Genomic DNA, 25843 nt, shown 5'->3' on the forward strand with positions numbered 1-25843 from the left:
CTAAAGCTGAAACTCCAGTACTTTGGCCACCTCATGCAAAGAGTTGACTCATTGGAAAAGACTCTGATGCTGGGAGGGATTAGGGGCAGGAGGAGAAGGGGATGACAGAAGATGAGATGGCTGGATGGCATCACCGACTCGATGAACGTGAGTCTGAATGAACTCTGGGAGTTGGTGATGGACAGGGAGGCCTGGCGTGCTGTGATTCATGGGGTCGCAAAGAGTTGGACACGACTGAGTGACTGAAGTGAACTGAACTGAATGACTAATAAAGTCAGGTGCTTTTTATATGTTTATAGGCTGTTTTAGTGTCTACTTTTGTGAACTGTCCATTCAAGTCTTATGCCCAGCTTTCCAACTGTGTTCTTTTTCTTACTGATCTGTAGGAGTTCTTTATTCTAGATTCAAGTCTTTTGTCAAAATGTGTATATTGTCAATATTATCTCACACTCTCTGAATGGTCTTCCCATTCCCTTGATTGTGTCTTATCCTTACATTCTTATTCTTAATAAACTATACTTATGTTTTTCATTCATAATTATCACTTTTTTGTTTACTGTTTAAGAAACTTTTGCTTACTCCAAGGTCACAAAGATGTTCTGCTTTTCTCTTTACTGTTGACCTTCTGATCCAGAAACAGTAAGAATTCCTGAGTGCCTAAGCAAGTTTTAAATTTTAACACATATTTCTATGCTTTTTGTTTATGCGGTCCCTTTCACCATTCTCCCATACCCACCTCTCAAAATATTAACCATTCCTCAGGTTTATCTTATGAGATAGTTCATCTATGGAAATATTTATGAACCCAGCTCCTAACCAGATCTAATTTCTTTCTCACTGGAGCCTCCTTAAAATTTTGTTAATAATATATGACCACTGACATATCTCACCTTTTATAAGTATTGATGGATTTAACTGTTTATGCTCTCCAGAGATATGGCATAGTGTCAGAGGGATAGGAATGGTTCCTAACTACAGTAACTGAAGCTTAATGAACACTTGATAGGTGTTAGGCACAGGGTTAAGTCCCTTGTATAGAAGGATCTCCATTAGTTCTCCTACCAGTCCTTCAATGCAGGTATAGGGGTCTACAGAAGTAAAATCACTTGTCTAAGGTCATATAGCAAGAAAATGGTAGACCTGAAAGTCATCAGTGTTCTCCTGAATAGGTGCTTTTAGTGTATACAAAACAGCGTTGCCTAAAGGATTTGCCATAGTATTGTGGTTATCCCAGACCCCTGTGAAAATAAAAAGGGTTGATTCATTCTCAAATTGAGGGGACAAGCTATATCTCCCTAGACATTCATAGTACCTATTGGTGTATTAAAAACTCCAAAATGTTTTCTAGCAAAGAACCATTTCAGATTTTGTTGAAACCAGCATCTTCTCTATGTATTTGATGACAAGAATCTTTTCCACATAACTTTATAAATAGCCTACTTTTTGGAATAATGGCATGGGCTTTAGAGTTAAACAAACAAGAGTTTGGACTCTGGCCCTACCACATATTTAATGATCTTAATCACTCTAAGCCTTACCTTTCTCAACTGTATAATGGAGATAATAATGCCAACCTCATAGAGTTGTGTTATAATTTCATAAAATAAGGACCACAAATCATTAGCACAGTACCCAGCATAGAGTAGAATCTCATTAAATGGTAGTTATTATTTTTTTATTATCTCTTCGCAATTAAATTCTGACTCAATTTATACTTCCTATCAGCATTATGCCTGTACAGTTGATCTTCTATAAGTATTTACTGAATTAAATAATGCTGTTATTTGGGGAAGGTTATTTTTAGATAAATGTGTGATGGACAGGGAAGACTAGCATGCTGCAATCCATGGGGTTGCAAAGAATTGGACACGATTTAGTGACTGAAGTGAACTGATAGAGCATTAAAAAATCTTATATATTTTAGTTATTTCAGTATTAATACTACATTGAGCTCAAATAAAAGTTTTAAATAGTTCCTAGATGCAAAGGAAATCCTAGATTTTAAATCTCATAGTTTGCTGATGTTTCTATCTACAACTAGAGAATGTGTCTATACAACTGAGATATCCTCAGATATTCAATTCTGTTACCATAGCATAGTAGTAAAAACAGAATTAAGTAGTCAACTTTCCTGGGTCTGAATCCTGGCTCCTTTTTGTACAAACTATGTGCGATCGGTCTTAACCTCTTTGTACCTCAGTTTCCCATCTATAAAATAGGGCTTAGTAACAGTAGTTTGTTCATGGGATTATTGTAAGTACCTTTGTGAACATAATTGTGCATATATTCATTTAATATGCATTAAGTATATATTTAATAATAATATATTAGTGATATGTGATATGATATAAATACATAATTTTATATGTAAATGAGTATATATGGATATGGTATACACTTATATGTAAAAACACATATGTAATGTGCTAAGGATAGTGCCTAGTACAGACACTATAAAAATGTGATCTCTGTTACTACGCCGTGTGGCCTTTTCAGAAGCATAATCATTTATCAGTCACATACACTATTCACGTTGTTCCCTCCTCCACCCTTTGTTTCTTGTTTTTCTTACATGGCAGAATGATAAAACAATGGAAATGACGAGGAAAGGAGAGGAGGAGCTGTTGATTGGTGATTGTCCTGGCAAAAGGGAAAATTACTCAACATAAGGGGCACCAAAGCTAGAAAGGAGATGAAACAAAAATCTGAGTTTAGTGGAAAATCTGAAATGCCGCTCCTTTTAATTTCTTTAAAGAAATCTTTGTGAATTCTATAATCCACATTGTCTCTACCTAATAGATTTTTATAGTACGTGAACTCTTTTATTTCAGTACTCACTAAAGCAAGCACAAATGGGGAAGGAAATAATCACCCAAGTCCAAGAAACTCAGAGAGTACCAAACAGGATAATAATGACATCAGAGGGAACTCCTGCTACAGGTTACAGACGTAGATTTTATTTCATTCTGTGAATGCTTCTCCAAGCAGATTTTCTTTGTCTCTGGCATACCCTCTAAAAATTAGGTGTTTTGTTTGTTTGTATTTTGTTCTGTAAAGAAGAACCTCTAGCTAAAACCTGAATAGACCTTCAGAGGTCTGTTTCTAAAGGTCAAAGACTACAGCAGATATTTCCAGTATTACCAGGTCCTCAACTGAGGTTTTATTGTGCTGGATTATAGCATAATCCATTGACATAATAAGGCACCTATTATGTTACAGAGGCAGTAGTGAGTTGATTTTCACATATTATTGGTTTCACAGTACAATGAATACAACTTGGCTTTTACCATCAAAATGAAATTTATGAGAGAGAGCTAACTGCATTCTTATGGGAGAATATATGGATGTGTGGAATTTCTACAGTGAGAGTGGTGACTGTTAGATCTTTGAGGTGTTCAAAGGAATTTGATATAAATAAATGTATGTTTATAGTGTGATATAAAAAGCCTTATTTTCAAATAAGGTGGATCCCTATTATGACTCGATTTATTATGATGTATGTAAGATTATATCCTAAGCTTTGAGACAGAAATACACATAGGAAGTATTTTACATAAATGCCAAATTGTTGGTATAAAAGACAGTATTGGCTCTGTCCCATGAGAATAGCATCATAATAGGAACATTATACCACCCTTTGTGTTGAAATACCTGCTCATTATATTTTCAATCTTTTTGTTCCTCAGTGAGTTCTTGAGTTTTAGAAAAATTAAGCACTTTCTTGCAGGGTGCAATGCATTTTGGTCCAATTGCTGCTTGTGTCTCCCACTGACTTTTGGACATCCTGAGGTGAGGAGAAATGTTTCCCAGCAACAGCAGCAGCAGCAAAATCTGGAATAAGATGACAGAGGGGTCAAAACTCAAACTAACTTGTGTAAAATGTGCAGTTTATTCTACTCATTTTCCATTTGCAGAAACATCCTTTGAAGCAATCAATTTTGGTAAAGTGATATTGAAGAGCAGGTTTTAAAAGTGAATACAGCAAGGCTGAGGTGAGGGAATTGATGAAAGCATAGTTAATATTTATTCAGAAGATCTACCAGTACTTTAAAACAATCTGTGTTTAACATAGCAAATTGTCTGTCATTAAAATGCTAATGAAATGGTAAACAACTGCTAAGTTTTTTATGCTAATGAATGGTGGCAGCTAAGTAGTTCTCAAGCCCTGTCTTTATTAGCACAGAGATTTGATTGGATAAGGGGGATCATTGTGCATTCTGACCTTTGTTGATGCAGCAATCTGTTTGTCAAGTTCCATGCTGCAGTCTATTTGATTTGAGTTTGTTAGTACAAAGTGACTCTTGCAGGCTCTCGGGGGCCATGTATTACTGTGTTATCAGAGCCACCATTGTGGGCTTAGAGAAAGAATTTTGCTTCCCTTTGTGAGACCCACAGTGGCAAAATAATTATACATTTGTTCATTGGGCATGTTAAAAGACAGAAGTCGACTGAGTAAATGTTGAAGATCTAATTGGTTTTATTGAACGATTCATGCATCAGACAGCATCCCCGCAGTGAACAGGCAAAAGAACAGGAAGATTTTGCCAACCTAAAAATAACACACAATGTGAGAGTTGTGAGTTAACTTTTATTTGGGGCAAAATGAAGACTATAGCCCCGGAGACAGCAATTCAGATAGCTCTGAGAAACTACTTCCAAGAGGTATGGGGGAAAGTCAGTGCGTATGTCCTTTTGGTGAAGGGGGAGTGCATGCAGTCACATAAATATTTTTTGCAGAAGGTTTCTGCTAGTCATGAGGAATCAACATCACCATGAAGGATTTTAGTGCTTTTCTAGTTATGAGGAGATGCAAGAATTGGCCTTATAAAAAATCAGGTCCTGAAAATGTCTGTCTGAAGACCTGTTCTGGCAGATTTTCTCAGAGCACAGAGCACGTCACTTCTACTCTCTACTCTGAGCTCCTTTCAGGGGAATGCTGCAAGTTAGCACCGACAGCCAGCACCTGATTTAATCCTTGTAGAGGAGGATGGCAAGTGCCAACGGCAAATGACAATTTGTAGTTGATGATTTTTAAAGGCATGGCAAGAAAAGCATAAACAAAAGGGATTATTTCAAACCTAAATAACCTATCTATGGGGGACAGAAGGGGTCTGTGTGAAAGATTACCGCATCTTCCTTTGGTTGATGGAGAGGGCCCATGTGACCAGTTGCCTCACTGGTGCTCACCAGAAGATCCCACCGTAACTGGTTAGGATTACATTCTTGGGTAGGTTTACATTCCTAGGTTGTAACTGCAGTTAGGTTAGGTACTAGCACAAGTGACTCCATTTTAGGTCTTTTCTTTTTTAACAGGCAGCTATAAGTATACTGTATACTTTTATACTTTAGGCTTTTGACAACTATAATAGCTATAAATTGTAAAAGGCCATTGATCTAATATAAGAAATATCTGTCTTTCAACTTAGCTAAGATTTTGAAGCAAAGCTTTTAAGATAAATATTTTAGTAAATGCCTCTGTAGCATTTGACATTGATATAATGCATCATCTTGGATCTACAAGCTCTGAAGTTAGCAAGGAATGTAACATTACCTAATCAGAAGGATGATGTGTAATTAAATGCAAGGTGGTTATGTGAATGCCCGGTTGAGATCGAAGTATTTACTTTGTAGGGCCTTGCACATCACAGACAGTCAAATATATATCAAATAAAGAAGGAACTTTTTTAAGTGAAAAAAATATATAGAGTATTTACTTTGACGTTAGGGAAAAAAAGAACATCTCTGTTTGATCTATACTTTTAGCTGATTCTCTTTTTGCTGAGTCCTACTCTATATTCCCTAATGCATGGATTGACCTAAAGACTTGCCATTAGGGATAAATGCTTTAGACGCCCTTCTCATTTTTCCTGTTTTTAGGATCAATGTAAATAAGGTATGACAGTCTTTTAACACTATTGCCAATAGTGTTCTGGAATGATTTGAAAAATGATGCAGAGTTTATTAAGGAAATTCATTACCAAAAAAAAAAATCACTGAAATAAAATTTTTAGCTATTCTGAGACACTATGAAAAAAGACTGATGGAAATTTTAATAGTCAGAGCATTTTCCCATGTTGTTCATTTCTCCTTGAAGTCAACGGGCAATTTTAGGCATGTAATTATTTGTGGTCCTATAGGACTTCCCTCGGAGAAGGCAATGGCACCCCACTCCAGTACTCTTGCCTGGAAAATCCCATGGATGGGGAAGTCTGGTGGGCTACAGTCCATGGGGTCTCTAAGAGTCGGACACGACTGAGCGACTTCCCTTTCACTTTTCACTTTCATGCATTGGAGAAGGAAATGGCAACCCACTCCAGTGTTCTTGCCTGGAGAATCCCAGGAGAGGGGGAGCCTGGTGGGCTACTGTCTATGGGGTCACACAGAGTCGGGCACGACTGAAGCAACTTAGCAGCAGCAGCAGCAGCAGGACTTCCCTGGTAGCTCAGCTGATAAAGAATCTGCCTGCAATGCAGGAGACACCAGTTCAATTCCTGGGTTGGGAATATGCCCTGGAGAAGGAATAGGCTATCCAGACCAGTATTCTTAGGCTTCCCTGGTGGCTCAGATGGTAAAGAATCTGCCCACAATGCGAGATACCTAGGTTCAATCCCTGGGTTGGGAAGAGTCCCTGGAAGAGGGCATGGCAACCCACCCAGTGTTCTTGCCTGGAGAATCTCCATGGACAGAGGAGCCTGGTGGGCTACAGTCCATGGAGTTCCAAAGAGTCAGACATGACTGAGTGACTAAGCACAGCACATTATCAGCATGTCAGAGAAAACTGGAACCTTCATATACTGCTGCTGCTGCTGCTAAGTTGCTTCAGTCGTGTCCGACTCTGTGCGACCCCAGAGACAGCAGCCCACCAGGCTCCCCTGTCCCTGGGATTCTCCAGGCAAGAACACTGGAGTGGGTTGCCATTTCCTTCTCCAATGCATGAAAGTGAAAAGTGAAAGTGAAGTCGCTCAGTCGTGTCCAACTCCTGGTGACCCCATGGACTGCAGCCTACCAGGCTCCTCCGTCCATGGGATTTTCCAGGCAAGAGTACTGGAGTGGGGTGCCATCGCCTTCTCCCATACACTGCTAGTGGTAGTATAAAATGGTTTGGCCATTTTGCAAGACAGCCTGAAAGTTCTCCAAAGGTTAAACCATTTGACTATCATATGACCCAACAATCTCCGGTTCCACTCTTAGGTGTATATCTAAGTGAACTAAAAACATTGTCACACAAAAATTTATAAACAAATGTTCATATCAGCATTATTCATAATGGTCCCAAAGTGGAAACAGCCCAAATATCCATCAACTGATGACTAAATAATAAAAAATGGTACATCTACAATAGAATATTATTAATCATTAAAAAGGAATGACATTCTGATACATGCTACAACATGAATGCATCTCAAAAGCATGCCAAGTAAAAGAAAACAGTCACAAAAAACCTCATATCATGTGATTTCATTTATGTGAAATGTCCAGAAAAGGCAGATCTGTAGAGACAGAAAGTAGATCAGTGGCTACCAAGAGCTGGAGGCGTTGGGAGAAAGTGAGAGTGACTGCTGATAAATATGGAGTTTCTTTTAGGGATCATGAAAATCTAATATTGATTATGGTCCTGGTTGCACAGGACTCTGAATATCTGAAAATCATTAAATTGTGCACTCTAAGTGTGTGAATTTTATCTTCACATGCCTGTCATATTTTGTTTAAAAAGGGCATATCAGAGCCTGTCTCCCAGAGAGCCACCTGCACCAGCAGTTACTGATCTACGGTATGTAGAGACTACAGACTAAAGAAAAACATGTGTTAATGGTGGAAAGGAGTGTTTTAAGTCTCCTACAGACAGGTTATACCAGCTATATAAAGACAACTAATAGAATTGTTAAAGGGATAGTTACTAAAATAATACAAGGCTTATTAGAAATAAAAGGTGAAATAAAAAATTTGGTTCCAAAAAAAAAAAAATTTGGTTCCAACTCCTCTGAGTCCCTCCAAAACCTTGCCACATCATCACCCTGTTTGGATTCTCTAACTCTCCAGTGTCTAGACTAAGGACAACCTTCTAACTGTGTTTTTAGAGAACAAATTGTCCAAGTGATAACTTTCTTGGAAGTAGACCATAACTATGAGTCCAGGGTTTCTTCCTTGGGTGAAAACCCTATGCCTATCTCTGATTTGCATAAAACGCTCCCACTGGCCAGTCAATAATTATGAACAATAAAGAGCATCTGGCTTCAGGAGGCTCCTCCCCTCCTCTCACCTACATTTTTTGGCCAGTTGGAGGCAAGAGTTGAACAAGAGGATGATATTCTGCCCCACATGCCAGCAGGGTCTGTGTACTGTGTATCTCAGCAGAGTCTTAGCAGCCCTGGCCTTTACCATAGGGAAGCATCGTGTATCACTGTCTTAGACATTGAGCAAGAAGGCCCTTTTTAACAGTATTTTCTCCTGTGCCATTTGCTGACTGCCAGCATAACTCTGTGGTGGTTTAGTTGCTAAGTCATGTCCAGTGACTTAGCATAGCTCTTGCTTGCAGGTTGCAGCTCAGCGGTCTTCTTTTTGTGCTTTAAGTTGGGGAGGGAGATGGATATGAGCAAGAGGTTACATTCATTTTTGTTTTGTTCCTGGCAGGCAGTACATGCCATACTACTACCCTTCCTGCTCTTGTGCGCACACCTACCCTGATGATGCAGCCTTCACTGGATATCAAACCGTTTATGTCATTTCCAGTGGACAGTAATTCTGCTGTTGGGCTCTTTCCAAATTTTAACACAGTGAGTACATGTATTTTTATTTTATTAATCTTCTCCTCAATCTCTTTCATTACAGTTGTGAATAAGCAGTAGATGGGACCTGTGCCCAAGTGTGTAATTTTATACCATATATTGGTTATACAACTCAGCTGTATTATGCAAGATAATGCTTCACCCATGAGAATTAGTCCAAACAAAGCCAGCATATTTACTTTACAAATATTTATTCAGGCAACTTTCACCTGTTGCTTTGGGCAATTTTGATAGACTTTTCAGGGACTTCAGAACCTATGTTATTTTGGGGATGCTGTTCCCATGCTCAGGAGCACAATTTAGAGATCTCAAGTCATATTGATTTTTCCTTGCTAGTAGAAGGAAAAAAAAAGTGTATGTTTCAGCTCTCTGGGGACATTTTTATTTGGAAGATTTTTTTAGATAAAGACTCTTACACAAACAAAAATTTTATTTGGAAGCTATCAAAGATTATGTGAATCTGATGCTATTAGTAAAAAGAAAAAATTCACTTTATATCTACATGTTAGTTGTCCACATGATACTTTAACATTCCTTTTAAAACATGATAAATATTAGTGAATTACCTGTAATTGCCAATGTTCTTTATTCAGGGCAGCTAGCCTTTTATCTGAATGAAAGACAGTTTTTATAGATATGCCACGTGGAGCATGACACCCTTCAACAATAGAATTCCGCCCAAAATCTGCCCATAGCCAACTTCTAAGCTTACAGTAAAAGAAAAGGTTAACCAATTCAGATAATTGCATAAATTATGTCTGTTCAGTCAATGAATACAGTGGGTTGGGGCATGATGGTCTACATGAATGATCCAGCATTATAGAATAGAAGCTACCATCATCAAGAAAAAGAACTGCATTATCAGTATCACCAGACAGGGGACATCTGAAGCACTGCCAAATATTTCCTTCTGCAGATTTATCTTCTGTATGAAGTGAAAACAGCAACAGGACTTTTCCTCAAGGATTGTAAATAAAATCTGCTGACAGGCCTTCTGTCGTAACTTAGGCCTGCTAACGTAATTAAAGGGTCATTAGTCAGCCAGCTTTTTAAAGAGCACCGGCCTTGACTTAGCAAGTAAATGGTTGAATGTTTTCATCTTCTTGGGGTTTTTCAGACACAAGTCACACAATTTTTTTTAAAGGCCTAAAATGGTGAACACTGTTTCTGGTGAAGTGGAGCAGCTCAGTAAGATAAATCACACCTGGCCTGCTCACATTAATCCATCAGGAGTGACCATGCCAAAGCAACATGTTGTGCCATTTCAGCGAATGAACTGAAGCACGCCTGTTCTATCCTCTGTCTAAACATGGGTGATGCATTCCAGGCATAATTGAATTAAGCTGTACTTCTGAAAACGTTTATTAGATATTCATGTTTTGATTACTGTATTTTTGAAAGACAGCATTTATAACCACTGCAGAAGTCCAGTCACTGTCAGAAAGCAGAATTGAAAATGTGAGTAAGCATAAATGTCTCCTACGGTGGTTTACCTCTCTGTATTTTTTTTTTTTTAACACAAGTAGTAATTATTTCAAAAATTCAAATAAAACATTAACGTTCAAAGCAAAATGTCAAAGTCACATTCCTTATTGCTGTAGACACACTCCCTTCACTAGAGAAAAGTGCTCTCTGCGGCTGGCATGCATTCTTCCAGCCCCTTCTAGAAGTATGTTATGTACATATATAACAGGAACCTACCATCTGATTAGTGCTGTTCTCTAAGTCACTTTTAGAGAACTTCTAAATGTCTTACATATACTTCTCTGTTTTTAATGGCTGTAAAGCAACAGTGGAAAGAATATTTTATAAGTTAAAAAAAAAAAAAAACAGCCTTATAGTGGCTTGTTAATGTTGTGTAGGGCTTACAGATGCACTGATGTTAGTCACAGTCATGCCCAGCTCTTTGCAGCCCCATAGATCCCACCAGGCTTCTCTGTCCATGGGATTCTCCAGGCAAGAATACAGGAGAATCTTCCTGACCCAGGGATCGAATCCAGGTCTCCTGCATTGCAGGCAGATTCTTTACTGTCTGAGCCACCACAGCAATTAACCATATGATATATTAATATTTGGGAGGAGGCAATGGCACCCCACTCCAGTACTATTGCCTGCAAAATCCCATGGACGAAGGAGCCTGGTAGGCTGCAGTCCATGGGTCGCACAGAGTCGGACACGACTGAAGTGACTTAGCAGCAGCATATTAATATTTGAGAAAATCCAAGGAATAATTGTACTAGTAGAATTTCATTGTTTTTTCTTCTTGCTGCCGCTACTGCTGCTAAGTCGCTTCAGTCGTGTCCGACTCTGTGCAACCCCATAGATGGCAGCCCACCATGGTCCCCCGTCCCTGGGATTCTCAAGGCAATCACACTGGAGTGGGTTGCCATTTCCTTCTCCAACTTTCAAATGAAAATATTTTTTCCCGAAAGTGAAGAATATAGCAAAGAACTGCCTGATATGATCATTTTATTCTCTCTATGTTATATCCAAGGCATTTATTGGATAGAGAGTTCTTCTGGTAATGTATTAAAAATTAAGTCATTTAATTTTTAAGTGAGACCCTCTATCATCTTGCAAAAAAAATTGAATTTATGGGATCATTGGGTTACCTATGATTTTTCACTGATTTGAAGTTTCAATTACTCTAATCCTTTTCCAATCGTCTCTTCCATTCCAATGTCTAATTCACCCAACAGACTTCCCAGGGCAATTTCACAGAAGTCACTGTCCACACTTTCCTAGGAAAATAGTTTTACATCACTACTAATAATTATACTGGATTATTGTATTTTGAGGTGTTTTACATTCTTCAAAGGACTCAGACCTTAGAATATTTTAATCGACCATGATTATTATTCCTATTGTCTACATGAGGCAAAGGCATTAGTGAAGGAAGAACTGAGTCTTGAATTAGAATCTTCTAACTTCAAAATTGATGTTCTGGCTCTTCAGTGTCCTGGATTCTTTTGGTCCATGTCACCTCCCACCTCATTCAGTGTGAACAATGCTCAATCAGAAATCTTCTGTGCTCTTTTTGGCATCTTGGTAGACAATTTTCAGCAGAAAGAGGAAAGGATTTTTTTGAATGTGTAAAATAGACCTCTGCAAACAATATCTATGAAGCAGGATGTATTTTAAAAAGTTATAATTTCTTATTAGCAAATTTTAAAAGTATATTCTACTCAGTAGTCTGTGCACTCTTTGAGAACCAACATGAATGCTACCATAATCACTTCATTTTTAAATCAAGAATAATATTACTAAATATAAGAAATATATTTTAACCCATAACTATTATCAGAAGAATGAACACTGTACTCTGAGACCATAGCTGAAAGCTTTTTAAGTTCCAAGTTTTGCTATTTTCTCTAAGTGGATTTAAAATACATATGTGAAGTAATGATTTCCTCCTGTTTTTATAGTGGAGTATGATACTGTTACGCAATAAACACAGCAAGAATGAAATGGGATTCTGTCATATCTGAAAGCAGAATAGGTGGCTATTCTATGCTAAATTGTATGCAAAGGAGATACATGCTTCATAGGATTCGTTTAGTGGCCATCTTCCCTTACAACTGACAAAATCTCTCTCAGTGTTTATAGGTGAGAATAAGCAAAAAAATTCAAGAACACTTTTGAAGGGGAGTTCTGAGGAGACATGCTAGGGAAAATGGGGTTTGGCTCACTGATGTTTTGTGGTGGACTGTATGTCAAAGGTACGTGTCTGGAGAATAAGGATGTTAACTCTGCTTTTCAGGAGTTGGACTTCACAGAGGGACTGTTTGAGCCTCTGACGGGTGAAAGACTGAGCAAACCAAAATGTAAATTTTTAAAGGTCTTGACCTTTTTATCTAAAGCTTGATAGGCTTTCCTGCCAGGCAAGTCACTGAGGCTCACTTCCGCCATGCTACCCAGCCTTCGTTTATTTGTCATTCAGGGCCCAACACAGATAGCACCTCCTTCACGGGAGACTTTCTATGACTCTTCCAGTCTGACTTAAGTGCCCATCCTCTGTATTCCGAAAGGAACTCCCAATTGCACCATCTTCTCCCTGGTTAACCATCAATCTTCACTGGAATGTCAGACTCTGGAGAACAGGGGCTATATTTTGTTTATCTTTGTATGCTTGGTGTCTGGCACAGCTGCTCAATAAAACTTTTTTGAAGGAAGGATAGAGGAAAGGGCTCTAGTTCCTCAGTTTTCAGTGTCCCTGGTACCCCATCTAGCAAAGGCAATTTCAGCATTTCTGAGCCTTAAAGACAAGGTGATAAGAGTAGGTGTTTACTTTTATTTTCCTGAGAATTTTCATCCTTTTTTAGTTGAAAAGGAGTAATTGGATATAAACTTTTCTCTAGCTATAGTTCTGGCTTTCTCTGTGTGGATGTTATGGAAACTCTATAAATATCAACTGCGTTCTTTGTCCTAGGTCCTAGTCTTAGGAGCATTTAGTTTAAAATCAAGATCATTAGTTATGGAATTAACATTCCATATTAAAACATAATATATGAACTAAAGAGTACTGGGTGTGGGGAAGGAGATAAACAAAAAATTAAAACAAGAGTACCATAGTGCCCAAGAAACTTATAAGAAATAGAATTAATAAGTAAGAAAAGGCAAGAAAATATAATGCTGCTGCTGCTGCTAAGTCACTTCAGTTGTGTCCAACTCTGTGCGACCCCATAGACAGCAGCCCACGAGGCTCCCCCGTCCCTGGGATTCTCCAGGCAAGAACACTGGAGTGGGTTGCCATTTCCTTCTCCAATGCATGAAAGGGAAAAGTGAAAGTGAAGTCACTCAGTCATATCTGACTCTTAGCGACCCCATGGACTATAGCCCACCAGGTTCCTCCATCCATGGGATTTTCCAGGCAAGAGTACTGGAGTGGGGTGCCGTTGCCTTCTCCAAGATAATATAATAACCCCCCCAAAATAGATAAAGTTAAAATAGTTACTGAACTTTATATTGTTCAAGAAAGGCCAGAAAGAATGAATTTTGCATCCTAATAGAACTATTTTCTTTGTTATTCACTTTACTTCAATTTGCAAAGTACTTCATGGCCATCCTTTAATTTTTGTGCATGATTTTTTTTAGCTGCCAAATGTATATAATTATTTCTTCCTATTAGAATCAGAATCTCCCAATTATTGTGGATTCCATTTTAATCTTCCTCTTACCTGGATTAATACTTGGTATTTAATACTTGGTATTCTATATCTGGATAATACATGGTTATCCTTAATAAGAGACATCTTCAAATTTTAAATAAGTTGCATACTTACCATGATGGATCATGTCAACTTAATATGATAAAATAGGTCCATTTTGTAGGCATACCTATACACATGCTGTTATCGACTGAATATGTCCTCCTCCCCAAATTCACATATTGAAGCTCTAACACCTGATAATACTTAGAAATTGGGCCTTTGAGAGATGATTAGTTAGATGAGGTCTTGAGGGTGGTGCCCTCATAATGTGATTAATGCCCTTTTAAGTAGAGACACCAGAAAGCTATTCCTTTATCTACCATGTGAGAACATGGTGAAAAGGAAGCCATCTGCAAGCAGAAAGATGGCTCTTACCATAACTGACTGTGCTGGTGGCCTTGATCTTGGGCTGTTAGCCTCCAAGATTGTGAGATTTATTTCTGTTGTTTCAGCCACCCAGTCCATGGTATTTTGTTATGGCAGCTCAAGCAGACTAAGACACATATGCAGTCTATATATTGTTTTTGTTTTTGTTGTTATTCATTTGCTAAATCATGTCCAACTTTTTCAAGTTTCTTTTTGACAGTCACATATTAGATATATGCACAGATATATTTGTGTGATGCTCCAGAGCTATAGCTATAATCAAGAGCCCCCGTAAGACCAGAGTCGTCTGTCAGTTTCTCTGCTGATTGGCAATATTTTCCATGCCTGTTTATTTCAAATGTCTTTGTGAGTCCTGCCATGTTTTTGCATCTCCTCCAGGAAAGGATATGCACAATGAGGGTCACTGATACTTTATTGCAAGAGGCTCAGTGATCTTATTTTTGTGGAAAAAAAATGGATTTTTATTACCTACCTTGAATTTATTTTTTTCCTGACTCATGAACAAACATGCGGAGAAGAATAAAGATTATTTCTATTATATAAAGTCCCAAATTGCTATATGATTCTTTGAACCATCCATAACAAGTTGTGGAATGAGAAATATGTTTACCATTTATTTTTTCGTTCTAAATTCTTTGAGATTCTGGATCGTTCATAGTTTGTGATTTCAATGACTATTTAAAATTTTTATTTCTTTTAGTAGAAATAATCATATATTTATCAAGGAGGTCCAAAATAAATCAGGAATCAAACTCACATTCACTTTGCTGTGAATTCATGCCATGCTTCTCATGAGATGTTACTGTAAGGAAACCTGAAGTAAGCTAGAACATTCCATTTTTAACCTGCCTTTAAAATCTATATCAATTGAATGAAGTCCTTAGATTGTGTTCAAATATCCCATTTCTCTTTTCACTCTTGAAATCCTTTTGGAATATATAGATATTATTGATATGGTATGTGTATATCCATGTATGCTTACATAATGTGTGGCCATATATGTGCTCTGTCCTTAATGAAATTACTTGTCCAAGGCATCCAAGGAAAAAAACATGCATTCACAACCAGTTGTAGAATGTCTACACGTGCCAGTCTTTGTGCTAAGGAGGAGTAATAGTGAATAAGACAGAAGCTGCTTTCACCATCTGGTAGATACTACTTCTTCCTCTTGTTTAATTTGTCATCAGATAACAGAGGATTCTGCTTATAATGAATAGTGAAGTCAGTTGATAAAAGCTGCCAGAAACATCAGGTTAAGACCTTGATGGACCTTTACAGGGTCAGGAATCACAAGGTTTCAGGAGCATGTGAAAAGAGGGACCCATAGTTCCACCATGCTGTGTCCTCTTTCGTGTCCCTTTCATTATCCTAGCCTCAACCTCACATGGCTCTGGAGCCTCATCTTCAGTGCTAGAGTTTCAAGGATTATGTGTACTTGGAGGGCACATCAGATTTTCTGGCAAGACAGATCTTCAGTCTTGGAGCTGTCCCAGGTCAGCATTTTTTAGAGTAGAGTCAACTTGGCAAAAGTGTCTGTGTCAGGCCCTCTTTTTAAAAAATGTGTCTTATTCTTAACTAATCTCCAGCTAAATAAAAGAAGAAACCAACAACAACCTTGTTCCTAGGTTCTTGCAGTGACCAAGCCTTTTTAATACCTGTGGTAAAGTAGGAGAGCTTAATGAATATAAAATGTGGCAGAATATTATTGTACAAAACATTGCTTCCAGCCCAGAAGCAGTATTTCTAAATCAGTTACTCTATAAACAATCATTGATGGTGGTGTTCCTTGAGAAACCTTTATCAAAAGCTTGGGGACCCACCAATAGCACAGACTTTTTTTTCTTCTCTCTAGATTCTTATATTCAGAATTAGATCTCAAATCTCTTTGGGGAAGGGAAAAACATGTTTTAGAATATTCTAATCCCTGGATTTTTTATAGTGGCTTTTGAGGGTACTAAAGATGAATTGGAGTGCTATTTAGCAATCTGTGAAGTTTCAACATCTTTGCGGAGATCAGTAGGGATCTTGGAAAAATACTTTTTTTTCACAGGTTTAGCTGTCAATTTAAGTTTTCTTACCTTCCTTTGTACATTCTGATGCTTGAGACAATGTGAAAGAACATAAATTATGTGAATGATACCTTATTTTCATGGAATTCTAGTATCAGAGGGCTTTAGTGTATTTTAAAGGCATTCTACAATGAATTTTTTTTTAACTTTACAATATTGAATGAAATTTTTTTAACACACCTATATTTAAAATAGACTACATGTGTCTTTGTGGTACCCTTTTTGCAGAGCAGAAGGTTGTAGAATATAATCTAGTCTTCTTATTTCTTCCTATAGACAGCTCTGCCAATGAAAAGAGGGCAAGTAAAAACTATCAGACAGGCAAGAGCTGGTTTTCCACCCTACGGTATCCTGAATTTAAATGTGTGTATTTCTCACAGGTTGTTCATATGGGGCATACCATTTAAAGTATCCAGTAAATCCTCATGGCTCCTAACATCGGGCTTTGCAGGATATTCTATTCAGAAGATGAATTTGTCTTGTCAGTCTCATACTTGTTTTCTCTTATTAGGGACAGTTTCTAGAGCCAAGTGAAGATCTGAGAGTTAGAGCAGGAAATATATGTGTTCTCTTTCACAGGCTTGTGATTTACAGATAATTAGATATATACAGAAAGTTTCCAACAATTCAAAACTTGTATGTGGGTCTAATTTCTTTGTTTTCCTTATGTAGACATCAAGTTTCCATAGTATGTAAAAGGGTTAATTGTCATGATAATCAAATCCACAAAATTTCCATTTCCAAAATGAGCTGAAGCTATTAGATGCTAAAATGATTACTAATAGCCATTATCACATGATACATACTTAAGTTTCAACTTTGAAGTACTTACCTTGTAAAGGAGACAGTGGCATTCATTCATTTAGTCAGTCAGTCAGTCAGCATTGATATCCCACTTCCTCCCCAAAACCACTTGGAACATCCCCTCTGATCTGAGAAATAAGGCTTCTTGACATGTTCCAAAGTGAGTCTTCTAACAGTCCTGCCTGGCCTTGGACTCTACTTTGTGCCACCCTGGGGAGCAGGAACCAGAGTGGAGGGGAGAAAAAGGAAGAGCAGGCTATTTCATTACATAGGGAAGGAGCACTTGACAAGAGTCAGAACACCGCAATGGACTTGTTTTCTTTGATCTTGAGAAAAGCAACTTGGTTCTACTTTCCCTCAATCTAAAACTAGGGGATGATTAATACCTCCCTAGTCTATATCATGACATCACAAAAATTTGAGTTATTATATTTATGGAGTATTGAGGATATGACTGACGATTGAGAAAATTTCTGGAATTTAGTGGATGTGAAAAAACTGAAGCAATATAACATACCACCATCCTATTTTTAGTAATTTAAAATACCCATCAATTTCAAATGAGATGTTTATGAGGTGATTCCCAAACAGAAAAGCTGTATTCTTATAAATAATATAAATATTTTTATTAATATTTCTATCTCTTTGATCTCATCTTCTTAGCCAGTTACCTTAAATAAATCAAGATACGTTTATCCCTGGGGCTAGAATTGTGCGTTAGAGCAATCCTAACTAAGGTCGATGCTAAGAATATGGCTAAGACCTCATTTGTGAGTTTTAAATTTACAGTCATCTTGAAGAAGTCATGTCTGGCACTAAGCAGGTGCTCAATTTACGTTAGCTCGAATGCTATAAAAGTAGTGCATACCTAAAGACCAGAATCACCTGACGGCCTGAAAACAAGGAAGAGGAATAATGAATTTTGAGCAGTGCTGGGGAGAAGGTATATTAAGTGGAGGTTGGGAATAACCACAACTAGTTTGGCTGGATTCCTTTTTTCTCCATTTATCTTCAATAATATTTAGATTTTAAAGGCCATGCATAAAGATATTTTGAGCCCAAAAACTTTGCACCGTGACACATGGTCATTGACACCAAAGACACAAAGATGTTTTCTGTTATATTTTCACACTGCTGTTGACTTCCCAATAGAGAACCTTTATTCTCACATTATTTATTAATCAAACTGGTGTTAGTTAAAATGGAAATTAAAAATATTTTAAACTCAAAATAGTCCACATGTTCATTTATCCTTCTTGTATTGATAAAGGAAGTATATTCTAAACATTCTTTGGATCTTTGACCGTTACAGAACTCTCTTCACCATACTGCCTTCTTTTTTTATTTAATTTGCCAATTTAATTTGAATTTAATTTGCCAGTCATACGAGAAGAACCCATGCAACCTGTGCAGTAATACCTAATTGTAAATTCAGTGTGACATCTACCTGTAAACTCAAAGCTTCCTCAAATACGACCAGTAGGTTTATACTCTATTCCCAAATATTATATAGCCCTTAAAGATATGTACATATGTATGAAAACTGTTCTTTCTTAGAATATAAACATTAGCCTAAATAAAACTTTAAAAGTATACAAGCCAAGATATTCTAGCTCCATAGCTATCAGGAATAGCAGAGAAATGTATCAATCTGTAGACTTCTGGGGCAGGAAGGGAGGGATTAAAACAGATACATTTTAAATCAGTTCCTTCCTAAAAGAACTTTCTAGAAAGAGCCTGTGGCACATAGCTCATCACTTCTTGTGCAATCAGACCCTCCATTGTCTTCTGAGAGAGCTGCCACTTCACAAGACCAGCCCCTTAAATGGATGAGTAGCCTCTGAAGAAGAATTGTGACAGCCAGATGTGGAGTTCTTTGAAGCTACACTTTCTGGGGAACCATCATTTTGGTTACAAGCAAGAGTAATATCAGAATTTCCTGGGAATCAGTCATCACAGGAAATTATCAGCAATTCATAGACTTTCCTTTTTGTATTTGCTTCGGCCTCAAGGGTAATAACACAAGATTATAGTCTCCATTTCGGCTTCCATATCACTGAAATATTCTTCTCTGCTGAGAACAATTGATTTCCAGAGGCCAGCTTTTAACCCCAGCTTCAGGAGGCCACTCAGGCTGCAATGGTTTGATAACCGTCAACGGTTGTTTCTGTGATATGGTTCTGATGTGAGGCAGAGATTCAGTGATTCCTGACTAATTATAAGAATCCTTTTAAATAAAGTGACATATCAACTTCTCATGCTATTGGATATCATTATTTTTTTCCATTTTAATAAGTGTTAGAAGTTGAGGGAGACAGAAGGGTAAATAAAAATTTTCAAATTACTATTGTGAAGATTTTGAAGCCAGCATCCTGAAAGACCGAATTTCAGAATGGAAAACAGAATAATTCAGAAATGTTTGTGAAAGTCTTCAGAGATAGATTAAAAAACCAGTGATTTTTGCTTCATATTAGGATTCTTCATGAACATTACTAAGGGATTTTGTGATTCATGACAACTTGCTATGTAATTCATATAGGTCTTTCTCCTTTGTTTGATTAGGAAATCTTGATGCCATGTCCATGGTCAAAATGTAAGGAAACTGACACGTTTTTAACTGATGATTTTATTTTATTTGCATATTCATTTTTCTCTTACATATGATGCTCTTACTCTGAACACATGGGGACAGAAAGAACTTTCTTTATATTTGAAATAAATTTGGTGGATAAAATAGTTTTATGTAGAAGTAAATGTTCCTTTGTTACAAATTCAAAACACTACGTTTCCTTACAAATTCAAAAGAAAGGAAGGCAGTTCAGTTTAAACTACTTTTGGTGTGAAATGTAGCCTCCTTGCATCTCATAAAAATAATTATAAGTCAAATGAATAAATATTAATGTCAAGCTGTACTTATTTAATAAAGCCTTATTTAATAAAGTGATTATCACCCCAGAGAGCAGAGGAAGGCACTTTATTAAAATTATTTATTTTAGTTTGCAGGTATGGTGTATTTTGTATTATATAAATGCAGAGTTGAATCAAAAATTTTTTTTGCTGAGAAGAGTAAATATGTATATACATATCCATTCATACAAAAAGGTACTAGCAAGATGACCATATAATATATAATAGTTTTTATGTCACCCATCCACAAAACCACTCAGGGACCACTTTCCTAACTAAAGTCCTAAAATGTTAAGTGTGACAGGTAAGCCTGCATGAAGAAGGACCAGTAGAATCAACATTGGTATAGCCATGACATCCTTGGAAGGGAATGCGAGAAGGGAACGGATAAAATGCAAGATACCCAGTTAAAGTTGATTTCCAGGTAAACAATGAAGTATTTTTAACATAATATCCTATGTAATATTTGGCACATCATTTATATTTTTAAAAAAAGGATTTTTATTTCAAGCTTGGTAACCAGAGCAGGAGATCTGGGTTCTGGTCTTAGCTGTAGAGGTTCAAGCAAGTTACTAAAATTCTGCAAATCTTTTCTCATTTTCAAGTGAGAAAGTTGGAGTAAAATAATAGTGGTGAGACTGGGACCTCACCTACATGCTTTAACCAGACCTGTTTTCCATGTTTTATTATACTGTGTTTCCAGTTAGGATTCTGTTTGCGGGTAAAGTGGGGGGAAGGTTCTGAAACTCAAAGCAAATTAAAAGTTTGAAAGTATAGATGCTCCCTGACATTTTACTGCTGTCCTGTGAGAATGTGACATGGAACAGCCCACAATGATGCTTAGGATTGGAACATTCCAGATATGCTGCCTTGCATTGAGCCTTGCAGTCCTCGCCTGTCAGGCTCCTTCTGAGTGCAAGAGTAAGGAATGTGTTGTCCTCTATTTGGGGGAAAAAGCACTTCATTTCCACTTTCCTTTACAGAATGAAGAATACATTCAGACAGGTCCAGATTTCTGATTTTGCAATTCTTCCAGCCTGGTGGGGTTTTCTTTTCATCTTAAGCCTTTTTAATTTGTGTCATGGACCTGTTTTGCCTCCGTGTCAGGAGGTATCTGATAGTTACTGAATATCGTTTCAAGCTTAGCTTTGACAGAAAGGTTTTGAAAGGATGTCAGTCAGTGCGTTTGGCTGTTGAGGAGGGATATGGGTTTTTAAATCAAGAAAGCTCATTACATCACTAGTCACTGAGAAAGGCCTTGTGATGTTTTTTTAGGCCATTTACCAGAAAAATAGGCAAATATATCACTATTATTTAGATTCAGTGACTTAGCACCAATAATTTTTTTAATTGCATTTATAATCATGAGCAAGTATTGTGTAGTTATTTGTATGCCTTTTTTTTAATAAGAATAAAAAGTTCTGCTTTGTTTTTTTTAAGTTCTATTAAAAAAAAAAGATATTTCTCAGACTTATTTTTGGCTCTGAATTTTATGTTGCTGCTGCTGCTAAGTCGCTTCAGTTGTGTCCGACTGTGCCATCCTAGAGATGGCAGCCCACCAGGCTCCCCCGTCCCTGGGATTCTCCAGGCAATAACACTGGAGTGGGTTGCCATTTCCTTCTCCAATGCATGAAAGTGAAAAGTGAAAGTGAAGTCGCTCAGTCGTGTCCCACTCTTAGCGACCCCATGGACTGCAGCCTACCAGGCTCCTCCATCCATGGGATTTTCCAGGCAAGAGTACTGGAGTGGGGTGCCATTGCCTTCTGTGGAATTTTATGTTATAGAAGCTTAAATCCTAGAGCCAAGTTTGGAGTGTTCTCAAGCCACTCTTTTAAAAAGAAAAGCGGGAAAGGCCGGAAGGCAGGTGACCATCTTCTATCTCGGATACCAACCTGTTCTTCCAAACAAAGCTGGGTAGCTTCTTTCAATATCCTGTAGAATAATCACTTCTCATAAGCTATCCTCAAGTGAACCCCTATCTTGTTTAGTACTTTAACATCTATTGAAAACCTATTCTTCAGCCCAGATTCCTGAAATGGTTTATTTCTTGTTGTATTTCACCCTGAGGAGACAAAATAGTAAATAAAACATAGCTAACAGGTGACTTATTTTTTAGTTTCTCTTGGTGAATCCAGTTGCTCTTCCCATCACTCTGAATAGTGTGTTTCTTTGGATAAGATTGTTCATTGTCAACTATGTATACCTTGGGCTTTTTGTGGTTATTGTTTGAAATATGAATATACCTTATTGAGAAATATAAAGTATAATACTTTGAAGGTAGTAACTTTTCCACAGAAAATATTAATGGCATTTGTCATCATTTCATTTCTTCTTCTGTGCTATTATAAAATTCAGAATAGAGCTAAATTCTTATTCATACCCTATGTGGTAGTTTTTCCTTTTTCTTAAATATTTTATAACTTTTCTCATAAATTCTCTCAACAGTGCATCTAATAATTTCACGGAAACAGTTTGTTACCTTGTCTTTGACAGTTGTTACTGAACTTTCAAATCTGTATGCATGCATTGGCCAAAAATTATTTTAGTTATAGGAACATGAGATAATAAGGATAAAATGAAAGCCTTTCAAGAACTTTCTTTGTGTCTTGATGGAAAAACACCTCTCTCTTCTCATGGTTTCCAGTCATGTCTAACCATTCATTTGTTCAAGAATGAAAACAAAGAAAAACACTGGATTTCCTTAAGAGACATAATTTAGATCATTACCTAAATGCCTTTTCCCTACATTGAAAGGAGCAGCTGAATTGGAATTGAGCATGGTCCAGGCTTCCTTAATACATCATATCAGCCAATTAGACTTTCCAAAATGCATTTTTAATCTGAATATGGGTACATACGCCATTGAATTTCAGTTCTTAAGTTTACTCATCTAATGTTTGAATAGAAACGTCAGCACCTGAAGCATTGCTGGGCATGTATGTGTCCATGCAATGAGGTATGAGTAAACCTTCAATTAAATCTCATACCCATTGCAGATGTAAATTGAAAGTCTTATTTGTTAAACTGAACTTTTGAAATGCTCTTTGAAGAGGCTTCTTAAATTACCCAGCAGCATAACTACAGCTTTGCTTCAACTCTCTTGATCCCTGGCAGTGTGGAAAATCACCAGGCCTGTGGAGCCAGCCAGGAAAATGGAACATTTTACATTTGCACTGACCATATGATTGCATACAAAGATCTACTGTCAGAGTTAGACATTCAGCTTCAGTAAGGTGCAGAGATGCCTTAGGGCATCTCCCATTAACAAAATAACTACTGTCTGGAAAAGAACTCAAAATTTATTCCTTCAACCTAGAACCATTTAAAAATTATCCACCAGAGTGTTAAACTGGTTTACCACTAAAGAGAAGGAGATGGTAAAAACACCCATTCCTTTCTTTTTAGCTTTTTCACTTGTACCATTTGGAAACTCCAAAGTTCTAAAAGTGTTAACAATGTAAAACATTATTTTCTTGTAATACCTTCACAAAAAACTGTTAGAGTTTAGCCAAAATATGTGTTGTTGTTCAGTCACTCAGTTGTGTCCGACTCTGCAACCTCATCAACTGTAGCACATCAGGCTTCCCTGTCCTTCACCATCTCCCAGAGATTGCTCAAACTCATGTCCACTGAGTCGGTGATGCCATCCAACCATCTCACTGTTTTTCGTCCCCTTCTCCTCCTGCCTTCAATCCTTCCCAGCATCAGGGTCTTTTCCAAGGAGTCAGTTCTTCCCATCAGGTGGCTATAGAATTGGAGCTTCAGCTTCAGCATCAGTCCTTCTAATGAATATTCAGGACTGATTTCCTTTAGGATTGACTGGTTTGATCTCCTTGCTGTAAGGAACTCTCAAGAGTCTTCTCCAACACTACAGTTTGAAAGCATCAATTCTTTGGTATTCAACTTTCTTTATGGTCCATCTCTCACATCTGTACATGACTACTGGACTCGATGGACCTTTGTTGGCAAAGTAACGTCTCTGCTTTTCAATATGCTGTCTAGGTTTGACATAGCTTTTCTTCCAAGGAGCAGGCATCTTTTAATTTCCTGGCTGCAGTCACCATCTGCAGTGATGAGGAGTAACTTGTGGTCATTTTGTTATTCACTGGAAAGTACCAAGCCAACCACACTGTACCAGAAACCCATGAGGAAGGTTTCCAGGTGAGATGCATCCATCACTTAGCTCTCATCCTTAGAGAACTTCTGAAAGCAGATCACTGTAGTTTCCCTTTCTCTTTGAGGGTACGATGACAGTGGTGGCTCTGAGATCCAACTGTTGTCTTGGGACTTGGGAGCTGAAGAAAATTCTCTGTGGAGATCTCACAGATGGCTGGGAAAGCCAAAGAACATGTGCTTTGCCATTTTCACCAGTTGTATGATTCTGAATTCTGTATGAACTTCCCTAAATCATGGGATAATGTCCTTATCCTTACGTATTTGGTATGATTTTACATGTGAAATTATCAGAATCACGGTTGTATCAAGGCAGTATTTAGGAATTATCCATGGTAAAATTGTGTTTCTTTCCCATTCTCCTGTTTTATTTTTTTCATAGTAAAACACTCTGAAAGTACCATAATTATAACTTTAGAAATACTTGTTCCCCTATCTGAAAGTAGAGAATTACTATAAAATCTTCCCTAAGTTGAAATGTAAAGCGAAGAAGCAGTTTCCTTAGGGACACATCTTGTTAATGGATGCACAAAATAAATCCAGATAAAGCACAGAAGCCCAGACACAAGTCAAAGCTTGGGCAGCTGAGCGCTGAGATGCTGAGTGTAGTTCCTGGGGAAGGAGCTTAGTGGTGCTACTGTCCCTGCTTGAGATGCCCACTGCCTCTCTCTATAAAAGCATTTCAAAAGAAATGCTAAACACTATTTTCAATTTTCAGATTTTATCATAAAAGCAAAAATCCTGTTGGGATTTCTTTCAGTTAGTGAAAACAGGTACTAATACAGGTCTTTCTTAAAACCAAGTGGTGCAAAGCAAACTTTCAAAAACAGGGAGTACCTGTATAGGCCTCCCTAGCTAGAATGTTGTATTTTTGAAGGCTTTCTCTACTGTATGTCCAGCTCCCAAAACAGTGCATGACGGTCATTTAATAAGCTATTGTTAAATGAATCAATTTTCAAGAAAATACAGTGTGTGTGTGCAAACTAAAAATTATACATTTTTAAAAGTGTGATGTGTTGGAAAGGAGCAAAAATTCCCAAGGACAGAAATGTCTACGTTGATGTGAAACACTTAATATCTGAAAAGTTTGCATTTTTTTGTTATCAGAGTGCTCTAGAAAGAGGACATTATTTTATGGCAGAAATAGACATCTCTAACATTCTATATATGTTTCTTTTTTTGTTCTTTTAGAAATGAAACCAAGGTGGAATTTCTCAAAAAAAAAAAAAAAACACTACTCTTAAAATGCAGTTTAGTTTACTTTCAAAATAGATCCCAGGGTGTTTTTTCCTTACTCTAGCCATCCTTTTTGTCATGGAATGTTGTTGTTCAATCACTCAGTCGTGACTGACTCTTTGTGACCCCATGAACTGTCTGGGGGTCACTGTCTCCCTGAGTTTGCTCAAACTCATGTCCATTGAGTCAGTGATGCCATCCAACCATCTTATCTTCTGCGCCTCCCTCTCCTCTTGCCCTCAGTCTTTCCCAGCATCAGAGTCTTTTCTAA

General features: G+C 37.5%; 1 protein-coding gene across 1 annotated transcript in view; it reads left to right on the forward strand.

Annotated features, from left to right (window-relative positions):
• The window catches only part of ZNF385B (zinc finger protein 385B), a 491913-nt gene that overhangs the window by 376403 nt on the left and 89667 nt on the right, over positions 1 to 25843 (forward strand). The window contains exon 4 of the mRNA XM_010859745.1: positions 8632 to 8774. Coding sequence (XP_010858047.1) covers positions 8632 to 8774 — 143 coding nt within the window. The remainder of the gene's footprint in view (positions 1 to 8631; positions 8775 to 25843) is intronic.

Source organism: Bison bison, unplaced genomic scaffold (genome assembly GCF_000754665.1).
Source record: "Bison bison bison isolate TAMUID 2011002044 unplaced genomic scaffold, Bison_UMD1.0 scf7180017864460, whole genome shotgun sequence".
NCBI lineage: Eukaryota > Metazoa > Chordata > Mammalia > Artiodactyla > Bovidae > Bison > Bison bison.